The sequence below is a fragment of the Arachis hypogaea genome, chromosome 6, assembly GCF_003086295.3.
Source record: "Arachis hypogaea cultivar Tifrunner chromosome 6, arahy.Tifrunner.gnm2.J5K5, whole genome shotgun sequence".
In the NCBI taxonomy this organism is placed as follows: domain Eukaryota; kingdom Viridiplantae; phylum Streptophyta; class Magnoliopsida; order Fabales; family Fabaceae; genus Arachis; species Arachis hypogaea.
In genome coordinates this window covers 118,617,716-118,631,646 of record NC_092041.1, presented here as the reverse complement: position 1 = coordinate 118,631,646, position 13,931 = coordinate 118,617,716, and the positions used below count along the sequence as shown (strand labels likewise).

The window sequence follows — 13,931 nt, the reverse complement described above, 5'->3', positions numbered from 1 at the left end:
TTTCTGGGACCATCGAATCCGGTGCCAACTTTCATAAGCTATTTTCAAAAAGTAAAAGTTTTATCAAACCAAACCTAACAGGGAGACAAATGGATGTTAAACCAAATATAAATAAATTAGGATTTTTTTTCAAATAAAATAAAAAATAATTAATTCCCCAAATCTCACTTTCCAGCTTTAATTTTTAGGATGTGTTTTTTTTGTAATTAGAACAAGTTTGCTGTACCCCAACGAACTCTATATAAAGTATAGAATTCACCGCACTCCTCGACGAACTATATGTTGAATTTTTAAAATAAAAGCATGGCTGTTGGAGAGTAGATCATTAAAGCACAATATTGGTTTTCATTTTTAAGGTTGATATTTTTTCTACGATGTCAAGGAATTCATTGTTATCCATTTGTTACGATGGTAAATTAGTGTATGACAAATAAGGTTCTATAATTTTTAAATCGGGACAACCGATATTCACGTATATAACACTGGAGGTTGATAGTTTAACAGTTTTGAAGAATTTGATATTATATTCCATCGGGCAGCAAGAGGAAAAAAGGGGTGAAAAAGATTTATTATAGATATTTGAAGGTTGTAGAAGGCTTAGAGAAGGGGGGTTGAATCTATGACATTCTTTTGAGTTACTGAAATAACCCTTTAAAACAAACTTTTAATTCTGATTCTGTTTGAACTCAGCAGAGAAAAATTTATGAGACAATTTATTTTTGTCTCATGAATATCAGAAAACAGAACAGAGCAGGGAAGAGAGAAGCTAACACCATCATGTATTCTAGTTCAGTTGCATTGTGCAATGTAACCTACATCCGGTCTCCACCACAACAGTGGTGAAATTTTAACTATAGTTAAAGTATTACATACACCAATTTCACAGGATTAACACAATCCTTTCACACTCAAGTTCTAGCCTAACTTGACTTGGTTACGCTAATACCTAACTCTTCACTCTTAGTGTTAACCCAACTAAAAAAGGGATACATTACAGGTACAAGATACAAGACACAAACTCACCTAAAAAAATCTAAAATTACTCTAGACTTTTCTCTCAAGTGTATCACTCAGGCCTCAACCTCTTTCCAGTTTTTACTTGAGCTCTCTCATTATGCCTTTTCACTTAAGAAATTACAGAAAGATAAACATTAAAAAGAAAATTACAATCTGTAAAACATGAAGGAGATTAATGCTTCAATAGCCTCTTTGCTATGTGATAAACCAGATTTGCTAGCCTTTAATTCAGTTTTTCATTCTGGCGGAATGCTCCTTTGGCTAGGAAACACTGTCCAGTTAGATGAACTTCTTCAAAGAGCTTTTTCTTAGAACATACACCTCAAGAACACTGGTTTTCTCTCCTTGGCTTCTGAATGATCAAAACTCTTCTTTTGTATCTCCATGCATGTTGCTGAGTTGCTGTCTCCTAGGTCAACCCTAGAGCAGTGTGCTTCACCAACTCACTGTGTCACTTTTCCAGTTAATCCTCAAACTAGAAACTTTGGTTTTGACTTTCCTTTATTGACCGAAAGTCACAGAATCAGCATAAACGGATATCTTCAGTGGTAAACCCAGATCTTGGCCATTGAAAAACAACTTGGTTCCCAAGACACATATATGACCGTAGATGCACAGCAGTGAATAGCAGAGATTATCTTTTCCATGTATCCCAATATAGAGTGGTAGAGAGTTAAAGATGAAGAGAAAAAAATGAGATGCATGTAGAAGGAAATAAAATCACCTTTAACTTCTGACCTCTTCTTGATACAGATTGATGTGGGTGATTAGACTTCTACCTTTTGCTTAACTTTTTCTTTCTTGCTTCTTTGGTGAATAGCTTAGGGAAAAAGCTCTCTCTCACTTCTCTGATTTCTGACCAAGAGGAAAAAAGTTAACGTTGCTTTTAGTGAAAGCAAATTGGAGGGATTAGCCTTGAGTGATATCAAATCGGGCTTGGGTTCAATCATATTCAATTAGCCTGTTTTGATTTCTTTGCTTTGTTTCTTTTAGGCTTCCTTTGGATTGTAGCCCACCAGCCTTGTTTTAATTTCACCCAATTGGACTGCTGTTGTGTATTGGTTTTGGTCTGCATTACTCAACCAAAATGATTAATAACTAATTAGGTAATTAGCCTAATAATCTAATGTTTGTCATCATCAATTATATTAGTTAATTTCTTAACTCAACAACATCCGACCTAAAGTAGATGGTAGTTTGTTTTATCAAAGGTATGTTACACTCGTATTGTCTCTGTTACAATTATATTTATGAGATAACGGTTGTGAGAAATACGTTTATTGTATTGAATTAGGTACCGTTTGCGCGACGACGAGGACGCACGGCTCATACGATCGTGGCACAACCAATGGACAAATATTCATCTGTTGGAATTATTCGTGTATCTCATTGAGGTGGGTGGCCGAGGATCATCTGCAGATACTGTCGATAATAGTCCGTTGAGTGGAATTGTTAAACAAACTATCAGAAGGACTATGGTGGACCTAAATATGCCACTCAAGGGGAGTCAAGAAGGGTCTAATGTTAAAGCTTGTAATGTTGACTTGATGGACAATGAGGTTGAAAGTCATGATGGTTCTGCTATTAGAGATCTGATGATGGATCAATATGAAGTTAACCCCGATGACGTAGACAATGCCGATGAAGAACTAGCTGAAATTTCTGATGATGGTGACGATGAAGAAGAGATGAACTACTATAGTGAAACTTAGATCACTCTTACACAGCTCGCCATCTTTCCACCATATTACCAGCCGGATCATTTCACGAGGTTGAATCTCAATGCAATGACTTCGAATTGGTCGTTTACCCTCTCATGTACCTCTTCAGGCGCTCCTCTGTAGCGTCTTGCTCCAACTCTCCACAAACTGTGTTCTGGAACCACGTGAGCTTCATCGTCCACTTTGTCTATGACTGTTGGTCATTTGGGCTCGAAACAACCCCGAGTAGCTACTCACATAACTCCTCAATCGTGCGTCCCTGATGGTGCTGTTCCCACCCACCAATGCACCCATTCATAGGATCATCGTCAATCCTGAGCCCCAGCTGGTACGCTACATCCTGCAAGGTGATAGTCATCTCGCCGCACGGTAGATGAAACGTGTGGGACTAGGTCACCACCGCTCTCTCAAAGCCGAGGCAAGCGGCCAATCGTGCTCGAACTCGATCATATAGACCACATACTCAAATCCAGCTCGTCTGAGATATGGCCTAATCTGCTCCGGTGACCGTGCCATCAAATTACGCTTGGTGTGCAGTACCCGAGGCGCCTACCAAACAGAAACAAAAAAACACAAAAAAAGGGACGTTTAGCACATAAAATAAGAGTTTCGGTACTAATTAATTAAACAAAATAAAAACCAATTAAAAAATTATACCACTCTATCAAACCTCCTATCAATGTGTTCAGCGTGATTCAGTCTATACATCTTACCCTCGTAACCCAACAGCTACTCCTCCATCTAAATACAATCTAGTAAAATACAATCACAAACAATGAACTCACCTCCTTTTATGTTAACCAAATTATTAAATAAAAAATCTTATTTAATTATTTAACTCGGCTTATAAATTTAATAATTCTAATTCTGCCCCCAGCTAATTGACGCGGTCAACTACCTAATTAATTAATAAATAACTAACTGAACTCTAAATTTTTCAAATCAAAATTTTTCTCATCCAACTTAATTTAATTCATTCTTCCACTAATTACCTTCTGAGCACGCCTTAAACTATTTATTCTAGCTAAACTAATTAACAATTTACTTTGTTATACTAGTTAACATGTTATAGAAAATAAACAACATCTATATTTAAAAAACAATTGCATAACAAATTTTAACTAACATAAAAAATAATTAACAGTAAATCTAACTAACATGTCATCAGTAATTCTATAACTCTAACTAACAAACAACCTATAACTAGTGACTTTAACTAACATGTCAACAGTTACGCTAACTAAGTTAAAAAAAAAAAACTAACTCTAAATAAGCAAAAAATTTAACTCTAACTAAGTTATTATTTACTGATCTGAAACTAAGAATATCGTCTGCAATGAACTTCACGTGCGTCTAAATGATAGGATAAAAGAGGAAGAGAATGAATTTAGAAGAGAGATTGCAAAAGAATAGGACAAACACAAATAGTCCCACTAAATTTTTATAAGGTGCCAAATTCTACATAGAGTTCGCCAGAATGCGGCGAACTTGTTCTAGTTACAAAAAAAAAATCACATCCCAAAAATTAAAACGGGTTTGAAAATTTATTTTTTTATTTTATTTGAAAAAAATCCAAATAAATAAATTAATTAAAGGGTAAGGAGGGAAGAGAACTTGTCAAAGTAAATCATCGTCCAACATAAAAAATAATTTCAAATTAACACATTCATCATACTTATTTTTTAGATTAATTTATACTGTAAAAGTTGTAAATCTAATGTGTAAACTGTAAAGTCATACATGCACCACACTTCACTTTTTAACTACTCTATTAATTGCAAAACATACTTCCAAATTAACACATTCATAAAACCTTTTTAGATTAATTTGGATCAAACTCGACTAAAATGAGAAAATTAATAAAGTGAGAAAGTGAGAATCTAATCACTTATAAATTAAAATAGTAAAACTCACACATGATAGAAACTACAAAAATAAGAAAAAATGGTGATTAATTCCTTATTTTGTCACTTTATAATTCTTTTCACTTTAGAAAATCTTTTTCCTATTAATTGATTGCATAAATTTTTTTTGTCATTTAATTAAAAAGTAAACAAAAATAAAGGATATAAATATTAAACTAAGAATTTAATTGGTATGCAGTGATTGAATCATATGCTTGTATTTGTTCCTCCCCCTCCCAAAAAATAAAAATAAAAATAAAGAAGTTGGAAATTTTAAGAAGAATAGTTAACTCATCAAACACAAAGTTGAAAACCTTGTTTAGTGTCAAATTAGGCGTTCATAAATGAAATATAGCCCACGTGATTGTATTATAGGAATTCTTGATAATAATAAATAAACAAGCATCGGTTAGCATGTCAATCCTAGAAAATTATTTCATCATTCCAACAGGAGCATGATTAGTATTTGATCGAACATCTGAATCTTATTGTTCACATGTACGTCGTCACTTGCATTTTTTAAATGCTAATTTATTCTTGGATTTTTTCAATAAATCCAATAAATCATTGCATAATTGATGACATAACTCACAAAACTATTCCACAGCCAGAAGTCTCTAAGGAGAAAATTTTCGAAGCAAATATTCTCTGATATCTAAATCAAATAATTTCGCATGAGTGATTTGTCGAAATAATATTCTTTATCCAATTAATGGTGAAAAAATAACCTAAAGTCTCTAGTAAAATATGAGCATAAAATAATCATAATACCCAATAAAAAGTTAACATAACTGACAAGAATACACCTCATTCCAGCAAAAAGATAACTGCTACCATATAAGACAACAATGAATTTGGTTGGATAAATATAGAGAATTAAGGACAGTAATCAAAGCTATTACCAACTAATCTTGCAAGGTGGGACAATAGTTCGCTACAAGGGCTCATTTTCTTTTGGTCATAGTTTTGGAAACTACCATCACATTATCTTCTGTCCCTACCTGCAAATCGCCATCACTTAGAATTCAAATATGAGTTTAGCAAACATGGGTCCTAAGGCACATGATAAGCTTACTATTAGTAGAAAGTTTTACATTTTTTCATTTAATAAATGCAAAATAAATCCATTGAAAACTTAAATTTTTTTGTATTTCCAATAAAAACTTTCTCCATTTGTAATCTTAACATGTACCCTTAGGATAAATAAACCCTTAAAAATATATGAACACATTTTAGATTCTCATTTCTATGCACCATCGCTATATAAACTGGTTTTGAGATAAAGAATGAAAGTTACTTCTTTTATCTAATTTTACACTAAGTGGTGCTTCAAAATTAAACTTAACTAGACCAGATAATTCTCATGACTTAGAGTATAGAAAAAAGTTATAGAAGATTACAATGCAACTATAAAGGGTAAAAATTTCATAGAGAGCATTGGCAGCACAAAAAAACAGGAATCCACCACATCATACCCAAGAGACATGAATCTGACTAAATTGTAAGCTACTAGCAACATTCATCAAGCTTCAAACAAAAATGAAATTGTAAAACGTATATGAACACATCTGCAATTTGAGAGGCAAAAGGACATCGTGAATTCACTTCTATGTTCTAACTAATATGTTGCTGAGCTATGAGGGGTACTTCCACAGGATACTTATCAATGCAATCTTCCCATGGTCCATTAGGAGAAGACTTCACATTATGAAGTGCCTCCCAAACTGCACTATTACACTTAAACCCACTTCCAAATGCAATTTGCCAAAGCCTATTTCCCCTTCTCATTCTCCCTTTGGCTTCTATATATGCCAGCTCATACCAAATGGAGCTCGACGAAGTGTTTCCAAACCGGTGAAGTGTCATCCTTGAAGCCTCAACATGCACAGGAAGAAGCTGGAGATTCTTCTCCAACTCATCAATCACCGCCCTGCCACCGGCATGTATGCAAAAATGATCAAAGGCAAGCTTGAAATCTGGTATATAAGGTTTCACATCAGCCTTGAACAACTTCCTCATTACCAATGTGGCGAAAAATAGAAGCTGTTCGCTGATTGGGAGCACCAAGGGGCCAAGGGTGGTGATGTTGGTCTTAAGCGCACTGCCTGCGATTGCCATCAAATCCTTAGACAAGGAAACACCAGTCTTCCCAGCACCATCCTGTTCCTGATAGACACACCGGAATGCCTTGTCATCGGCAGCGCGATTGGTCCTCACTACATGAACAAGCCTGTACTTCGCTCTCCTCCGATCAGCAGACTTGTTGGAGAGCAGCACGGCTGAACCCCCGACCCGAAACAAGCAATTAGGTATGAGCATAGATTTCTTATTCCCAAAGTACCAATTTTGAGTAATGTTCTCAGTGCTAACAACAACAGCGTAAGTATTCCTATGAACCTGCAACAAGTCTTTGGCAAGATCAATAGCTATAACTCCAGCACTACACCCCATTCCCCCCAAATTGAAGCTCTTGATGTTACCCCTCAATTTATACTTGTTAACAATCATGGCAGATAGGGAAGGCGTGGGGTTAAACAAACTGCAATTCACCACAAGAATGCCGATAGCCTTAGGCTTAAGATTGGTGTTTTGGAACAAACTATCCAAAGCACCAAACATAACCTCTTCGGCCTCAGCTCTAGCCGTAACCATGGAAGATCTAGGAGGTATGTAAAGCATGGCTTCGGGGACATAAGTCTCCTCTCCAAGTCCCGAGCGCAAGAGAATCTTGCGCTGGAACTCTAGGGAGGACTCATCAAAGTCTCCGGTGAGGCGAGAATGCTCCATAAAGCTACAGAAGGGGGCCTTGAAGCGATCGGCTGGGCGATAACAAGCAAAGTCAACAAGGTAGACAGGCCGAGGACGAGTGAGAATGAAAACTGTAAGTCCAAAGACAATGAAAGCAGAGCAAGTGAGGATGGATATTATATTGTACTGGAGGTGGAGCCACACATGGTGAAGATCATCAATATCAGTTTGAGAGAAATGGATTAAGGTCACAAAGATCAAAGGCACAAAACAAAAGGTGAAGAGGTTGGAGATCAAGTAATGGTAGCCTAGTTTGACATACTTGAGCTTGACACTCTGCAGGAAATCCGGTAGAGCCATCCGAGATGGCGGCTGAATCTGAACAGCCGCAGCTGCGGTGCTGCCTTGGTTATCAGAGATGGTCATCTTCAGAATGCGAAACAAATAACAAAGGAATTGTTGAGTTCTCGAGTGTGAAGAGGTGAAGAGTAAGAAAGTCCAAGAAACACATGTATGTCTCGTACCTGAGAAGAAGGTAGCAGTTAAATAACGGCTCCGTGCAATGTGCGGTAACTGGGATTCTAAGATTCGGGGCAGGTGGGAACGAATTTTCTTTTTTTTTTTCAAGAAATTATTTTGGTTAATTTCAACAACTCCTCCAATTATTTATTTGCATTTTTTGGGGTTGAAAAATTGAACTAATAATGTATAACAAAGAATGAGTTGGCAAGAAAATAAAAGAAATTTGAGACAGACGTATGCATGTTAGAAAATTCAAATGAAGAGTTGGATGACGTAAGGTGGGGAAGACTCTGGCGAGGACATGTAGATGATACACAAGTTGATATTATCAACATTTCAAAATTCAAAGACAGACTAATGGATATTTTTATTTAGAAAAAAATAACAATTTTTCAATTGATGAGGTGGAAGACAAGTTAGCAATCCAATAAAAAATATCTCCAAATTAGCACATGCACGGATGCACCACTCTTATTCTATTTTATTATATATAAACAGAACAATTTCCGTACACTTAAAAATTGTAAATTTAACAAATAGAATTGCTAATAAGTGTTATTCGAACCACTCATGTTAGTGTCACTAAAATTAGATGCAAAATCAGTAACTAATATAAAATATATATTGAAATACAAAATATATATTAAAAATAAATTAAATAATATATTTATACATAAAATTATAAAGACATGACAACTAATTTTACTGTACAAATAGAATTTTTGTATGATATATGCACCATACTTGATCACTTATTTATAATTCTATTAAAAATTTAATTTTAATGTACTTTCCGTGTAAAATTTTATACATGTATCTAATTACGTAATATTATGTTAGCAAAAATAACTATCTTTTAGATTGATAGCGTGAATAGTCATTTAAAGGAACGAACGTGATTGAACGATTATATAAAATATTTTATATTATCAATGCATTAAAATTGAACACTTTTGTTAAAAGTTTATTATAATTTACCCTTAACTTTTTGCAAATATGGAAATTAACCTATTGAACCTTTTAAATGTGCAGATTATGTTGCCCATTTTTCCATTAGTATTAACAAAGTTTAGGGTATTGAAATTGCATACGTAAAATAATTCAGATGGGTGCATATCAACTAGAATTGAAGGGGTGTCCTGCAATTATTTTCTTGCATTACTATTATTATCACTGAATTATATGTTACTCTATAACAAAACTTTCAAAGAAGTAGATGTAACATTCAAACACTTGTAATCTTGATAATAAACATAAACACCCCAACTTGGCATATGTTCCATATGCATATAAAACTATATTATCTTAACAGGAGCATGATTTGGATTCAAAAGCACAAAATCATCAAAATTTTGATAGTATTGGCTACATTTAAGTCACTGCAATTTTCTAAATGCCAATTTATTCTTGGATTTTTCAATGAATTCAACCATTCATTGCACACCAGAAGTATAATTACATGAGTTTAGATCAATGTAGAGAATTAAGGTCATCAATTAAAGTCATTACCAAGTAATTCAATAAAGTGGGTCAGTAGCTCAGGCTACATAGCCTCCTTTAAGAGTCTTTCAGTCACAGCTTTTGGAAGTCCCATCACACTATCTGTTGTCCCTACCTGCATATTAACATTTCTAAGAATTAGAAGTATTTTTCAATTAAAAGAGGAGAATAATTTTGAGTTTGATTGTTATGTTTATGCACACTGTCATACAATTGGATGCTTAATTTGTATAACTTCTAAGATAGTTGGTGTCTAAGTTAAATACTTTTACTAATGTGACAATAAATGATTTGATATCTTTGCACTACTTTTTTAACATTGACAATGCATGCAAATTAAATCCTAATTTTTTTTATTTAACATAAGTTTTTTGAGAATAAACCTACCACTTCTCTGACAAATGGCAATATCGAAGGATGCTCTATTAGCAGCCCACCAGCAACGTTGAGAGTAACACCCTCATCAACCTAAATGGCAAGAAAAAAGATAAAAAGCTTATCAAACACCCAAATAAAAAATTTAAGATAGTTTTGTAGAATAAAGTGATCATCCATGACATAATCAATTCAAAGAAACAACACATACCAGCTTCTCAATTATTTCATCGGGTATTTCGTTGAAATAGATCTGTAAGGTGAAACAAATTACTCAGAGAGAGAGAGAAAGAGAAAAAGAGAGAGGAGAGGAGAAAATCATACATCCACACGATCCCATTCTCCTTTTCTGAATCCAGTTTTGAGGTTTGTAACTAGAACGGATGACACAGTTGCTGCATGCCCCCCAGAATAATCTGAAATTTTGTAAAGAATTATATACATAGAAGGCCATTGGAAGTTCAAAAGAGAGAAAGCGGTTTTAGATTACACATGAATGGAATATAACATATGCAAACCTTTCAAGAATTGCTGAGCTTCTTCTTTGCTAGATGGTTTTTCCCTAACCACACCGTCATAGACCACCACCTCCAAATCATTTCATAATGAAGGCATAAGCAACTTCGACTGATAAAAAATTAGAAAAAAGAAACTTGACAATTTCTTTTACAAACTAATTTCATTACCACAAGGCCATTTATTTATGAGGATAGCAACCACCAACAAGCAAGAGCTTGGAGATCGTTTAGTTTTTCATCCATAATACAAGAACAGCAATTTGTTTTGACTCTGGAAATATTTTTAGGCTATTGATACACACTAGCCAAATCAGTTTAAAAAGAGAAGGGACGAGTAAAAGAGACAGCAAGAGCAACAAAATGCTAGAAACCAAGAAAACCAAGCCACAACGTAGCTGTTTTTTTTTTTCCCCCCATAGCAATGTTGGACATTTGACTTGTTTCTGTTTCCTTCAGAAAAAGAATATCAAGTGATGTTGTTGCTTTAGTAACATGTGACGGAAGAACAAAGGAAAACTACAGAAGAAATATTTATAACTCGGAAAAATATGATGTATACTTGGTCACAAGTAATTAATAATGTTGGCTCAGCATCCTTTAGGTAGTCATCAACAGGGAGCTTCTGTAAGATAGCTTCTGCCTAAGGAATAAAAATGAGAGATGATAAGTACCTGAGTAGCAGTTTCATGAATAAAAGTGATGTGGTATTTTTGAAAGTGTGAATAGTTACATAACATCTCCACATAACTACTTAGAGAAGAGTCACACAAAGAAAAAGAACACACAAACACTGATGCAACAATTAAAAAAAAAAACTGAGCAAGATATTGCTCTGAAATGGTTTGATGAAGACGAGAAGATAAAACCCAAATCATTTACTTTGATCGTTCCTGAACCTAACAATGACATTCTCAACTTTGATTGTTCCTATCAGATAAGCATGAAAAACTGAAAAAGTGGACAGAACAAAAAAAAAAAAACAAACAAACCGTTTACTTTGTTACAAAAGGAATGAAGTGTTCGAGTATCTTCATTTCCTCACATGGCTGGCTAATTTACTATTTATCTAATAAGCTATACCTCTTCAAAAGAAGCTAGTAAGCTACATATCCTCATTTAATAAATGGCCTGGGTAACACCACCTAACAACAACCATTAACACCTAACTAACGGTTGCCAATGACCAGAAAGGAAGCAAGATGTACTGTGTCTGCCGCAATTAAAATCATTGGTTCATCAACCCTCTCTTGGTTACTGGTAGTTTGAAGTTTAGATATGATGGCATTGGCCTGATACATAATCACATCCAAAATCAGAGGATAATTGATCATAGCATGGCCTTCCATGAAGGAAAGGGAAACAACACACAGAAAGCAAAAAACTAGGTGACATCATAAAAGCAGTTACAGCGTGCCTTTATAAGGTCTCTCTACTCTCTATCAGAAAGAATCAAGATATCTATTATCTCATCTAATACAGCACTAGCACCAAACAGAACTTTTCTTGCTGGTTCACTGGTGACAATGGATGCAGTTATTTATGCTTACTTTAAAATAGAAGTAATTTTTATAAAAAAGGTGGGGGGATATGCAATTTTATAATTGAATGGGGGAAAACGCATACAGTTTTAAGCAACATTTGTTTTTATAAAAAGAAATTAAGCAATATCAAGTAATTCATTTGTGGGATATAGAGAGCACTAAAGAAGTAATGACTAGAAGGCAAACCTTGGCTTCAGCTAGAGCCATAACCAGCTCTTCAGGAGTTTCCTTTCGGATGCTCTTCTCATCAATATCAGCAGTCTGCACGTAAATACAAAAGATTAAAGAAGCGACGTCCACAACCCAAAATCCAATCCAATCATTGTTGAACGAATGTCATTTACTTACCATTTTTGTGAATTCGTACCCCATTTCAGATAGTATCTTGCGCCGTGCTACTGAGGATGATCCCAATATAATCTGCAAATGACAATATATCATCAAACATTCAACATGATTCCATAATCTGACTTAAACTAAAATTGTAGACAACCAGAGCTTTAGTCAGAACTTCACTGCCAGCATGGGGTGTTATTGTCCTAACCCCTAAGCTATATCCAACCATCACCATGATTTCTGGCAAACATTGTGGTTATATATTTCTGGTTATGCACTTTTAACATCAAATTTGTTCTACTCCTTAAACCGATTTTCTTATGTTGAAATAACACACATCTATATAAATATAAATATAAGAAAACGGTAAAGATACACAGTACTAGTAAAAAGTAACTATGACAATGAGAATAGGAACTACGAAACACTCAAGTATAAATATGAATATGATGCAGATGCACACACAGTTACATAATAAAAGATGAGAAGAGTTGCAGTTCTGTGCGAGTGAAACTGCCACAACAGACTCAGCTCGTTGTTAACTGAATTCAGTTAGTTAGTTAGTTAGTTATGCTCCTGTTATATAAACAAATACAGTAAGTATAACTACATCTCTGCAAGTAACGTGAAAACAGGGATAGAACTTCAGAGGGTAATATACATTAAACAGCCAATCTCTAATTGAACGACGATTTGAAATAATTGAAATATAATTGACGGAGAGAGGAACCCTAGATTGGAAGGAGAAGAAGACGAACCTTGTAGGAAGAAGTGGAAGCTTCCATTGTTGCAAGCTAATAAACCGAATAGTGAGCGGGAAATGGAGACACAAGCTATGGAAAAAAAAAAAAAAAAAAACGAAAACGAGCGACTAAAATTAACGAACGAAGAGATTGGTGAATTTCGATTGAGCTGTGTACAAAGGTGTGTAAAATACTAAAATGTAGATGAGTAAAATCCCATCCCACCCCTATCCTTTTACATAAATGACAACCCGCTCCTCAACCATACAAAATTAACTTTGATCATTGATTTTATTGGACATTCAAATCTTTGGGAGTGGATCTTCTTTTTTTTTTGAATTGTTTGATAAAGTATAATTTTTAATTATTTAATATTTTTTCACATGTTTTTTGTTTTGTCCTACTAAAAAAATATAATGTGAGAGATCATATATCAAACAATTAAAGAAAAAAAATTGAGAGCATCATTCTCCAAACCTCCTTGTTAATCCTTCAAATAAATGATTAAGGATTTATGTGTCTTGTTATAAAAAAGTTAAGAGTAAAAGAAACACTTTGATGTTTTTCTTGATTTCAATCAATTCATTTGAAAGCATTCATTGTATTCCTTAGAGTTTAGAAACTTTCCTTTAGGAGTTTATATTCAATACCTACACCAAACCAAAATGCCAAACAACCTATTAATTCAACTAGTCATAAAGAAAATGATAGGTAAATACTCATTTAACTTTGATGCCAAATGCAACACCTTTGTCTCACCAAATAATCTCACAAATATTCATTAGTATATTCGTTCACATGTTTAAGAAATGGTGTGATATAATATCATCTGTAAGTCAAAACGTACGTACTATAATCATCTGTGTGTTTAAGTTTAAGGTCTCACAAGGTCAAACTTTTGGCTATAACAAAAATACATATTATCATTTATTTCCAGTCAGTTAATCAAATGCTACTTTCTAGGAGGTATTAGAGACGATGAATTAGATATTTTAATTGGGAGGAG

At 34.3% G+C, this 13,931-nt stretch overlaps 2 protein-coding genes across 15 annotated transcripts; both read right to left on the bottom strand.

The window, feature by feature from the left end:
• Positions 1 to 780: 780 nt before the first annotated feature.
• LOC112697967 (uncharacterized) lies at positions 781 to 13,229 on the bottom strand. 12 transcript variants are annotated; one of them, XR_011862977.1, is made up of 11 exons: positions 12,941 to 13,221; positions 12,195 to 12,266; positions 12,033 to 12,107; positions 10,865 to 10,945; positions 10,306 to 10,375; positions 10,112 to 10,203; positions 9,999 to 10,040; positions 9,800 to 9,880; positions 9,422 to 9,527; positions 5,545 to 5,643; positions 781 to 3,287 (listed from the first exon to the last, which is right to left on the bottom strand). XR_011862977.1 is itself a non-coding variant. In XM_072198506.1 (11 exons), the coding sequence occupies exons 1-10, from the start codon at positions 12,965 to 12,967 to the stop codon at positions 9,456 to 9,458; spliced, it is 696 nt and encodes a 231-aa protein (XP_072054607.1). In that variant the 5' UTR covers positions 12,968 to 13,132; the 3' UTR covers positions 7,572 to 7,914; positions 9,422 to 9,455. The 12 variants fall into 12 exon arrangements, 10 of the variants coding, with proteins under 10 accessions (XP_072054606.1, XP_025607170.1, XP_072054602.1 ...); XR_011862976.1 differs by lacking the exons at positions 10,865 to 10,945; positions 12,941 to 13,221 and adding exons at positions 11,511 to 11,594; positions 12,340 to 12,432; XM_072198506.1 differs by lacking the exons at positions 781 to 3,287; positions 5,545 to 5,643 and adding exons at positions 7,572 to 7,914; positions 11,511 to 11,594 and having other exon boundaries at positions 12,941 to 13,132.
• LOC112697966 (3-ketoacyl-CoA synthase 4) lies at positions 6,045 to 8,250 on the bottom strand. Of its 3 annotated transcripts, XM_072198497.1 has the most exons (3): positions 7,915 to 8,250; positions 7,713 to 7,816; positions 6,045 to 7,521 (listed from the first exon to the last, which is right to left on the bottom strand). In XM_072198497.1, the coding sequence occupies exon 3, from the start codon at positions 7,427 to 7,429 to the stop codon at positions 6,257 to 6,259; it is 1,173 nt and encodes a 390-aa protein (XP_072054598.1). In that variant the 5' UTR covers positions 7,430 to 7,521; positions 7,713 to 7,816; positions 7,915 to 8,250; the 3' UTR covers positions 6,045 to 6,256. The 3 variants fall into 3 exon arrangements, with proteins under 3 accessions (XP_072054598.1, XP_025607166.1, XP_025607168.1); XM_025751381.3 differs by having other exon boundaries at positions 6,045 to 7,816; positions 7,915 to 8,245; XM_025751383.3 differs by lacking the exon at positions 7,915 to 8,250 and having other exon boundaries at positions 7,713 to 7,886.
• Positions 13,230 to 13,931: the final 702 nt, after the last annotated feature.

Excerpts from the sequence above, each read along its gene's own strand:
- LOC112697966 (XM_025751381.3), bottom strand. The coding sequence starts at position 7,816 with ATGACCATCTCTGATAACCAAGGCAGCACCGCAGCTGCGGCTGTTCAG.
- LOC112697967 (XM_072198506.1), bottom strand. The coding sequence starts at position 12,967 with ATGGAAGCTTCCACTTCTTCCTACAAG. Across the intron at positions 10,946-11,510 it reads TTTTAATTGCGGCAGACACA|GCAGAAGCTATCTTACAGAA; the intron begins GTACATCTTGCT and ends TTTATTCCTTAG. Across the intron at positions 9,881-9,998 it reads ATGAAATAATTGAGAAGCTG|GTTGATGAGGGTGTTACTCT; the intron begins GTATGTGTTGTT and ends CTTGCCATTTAG.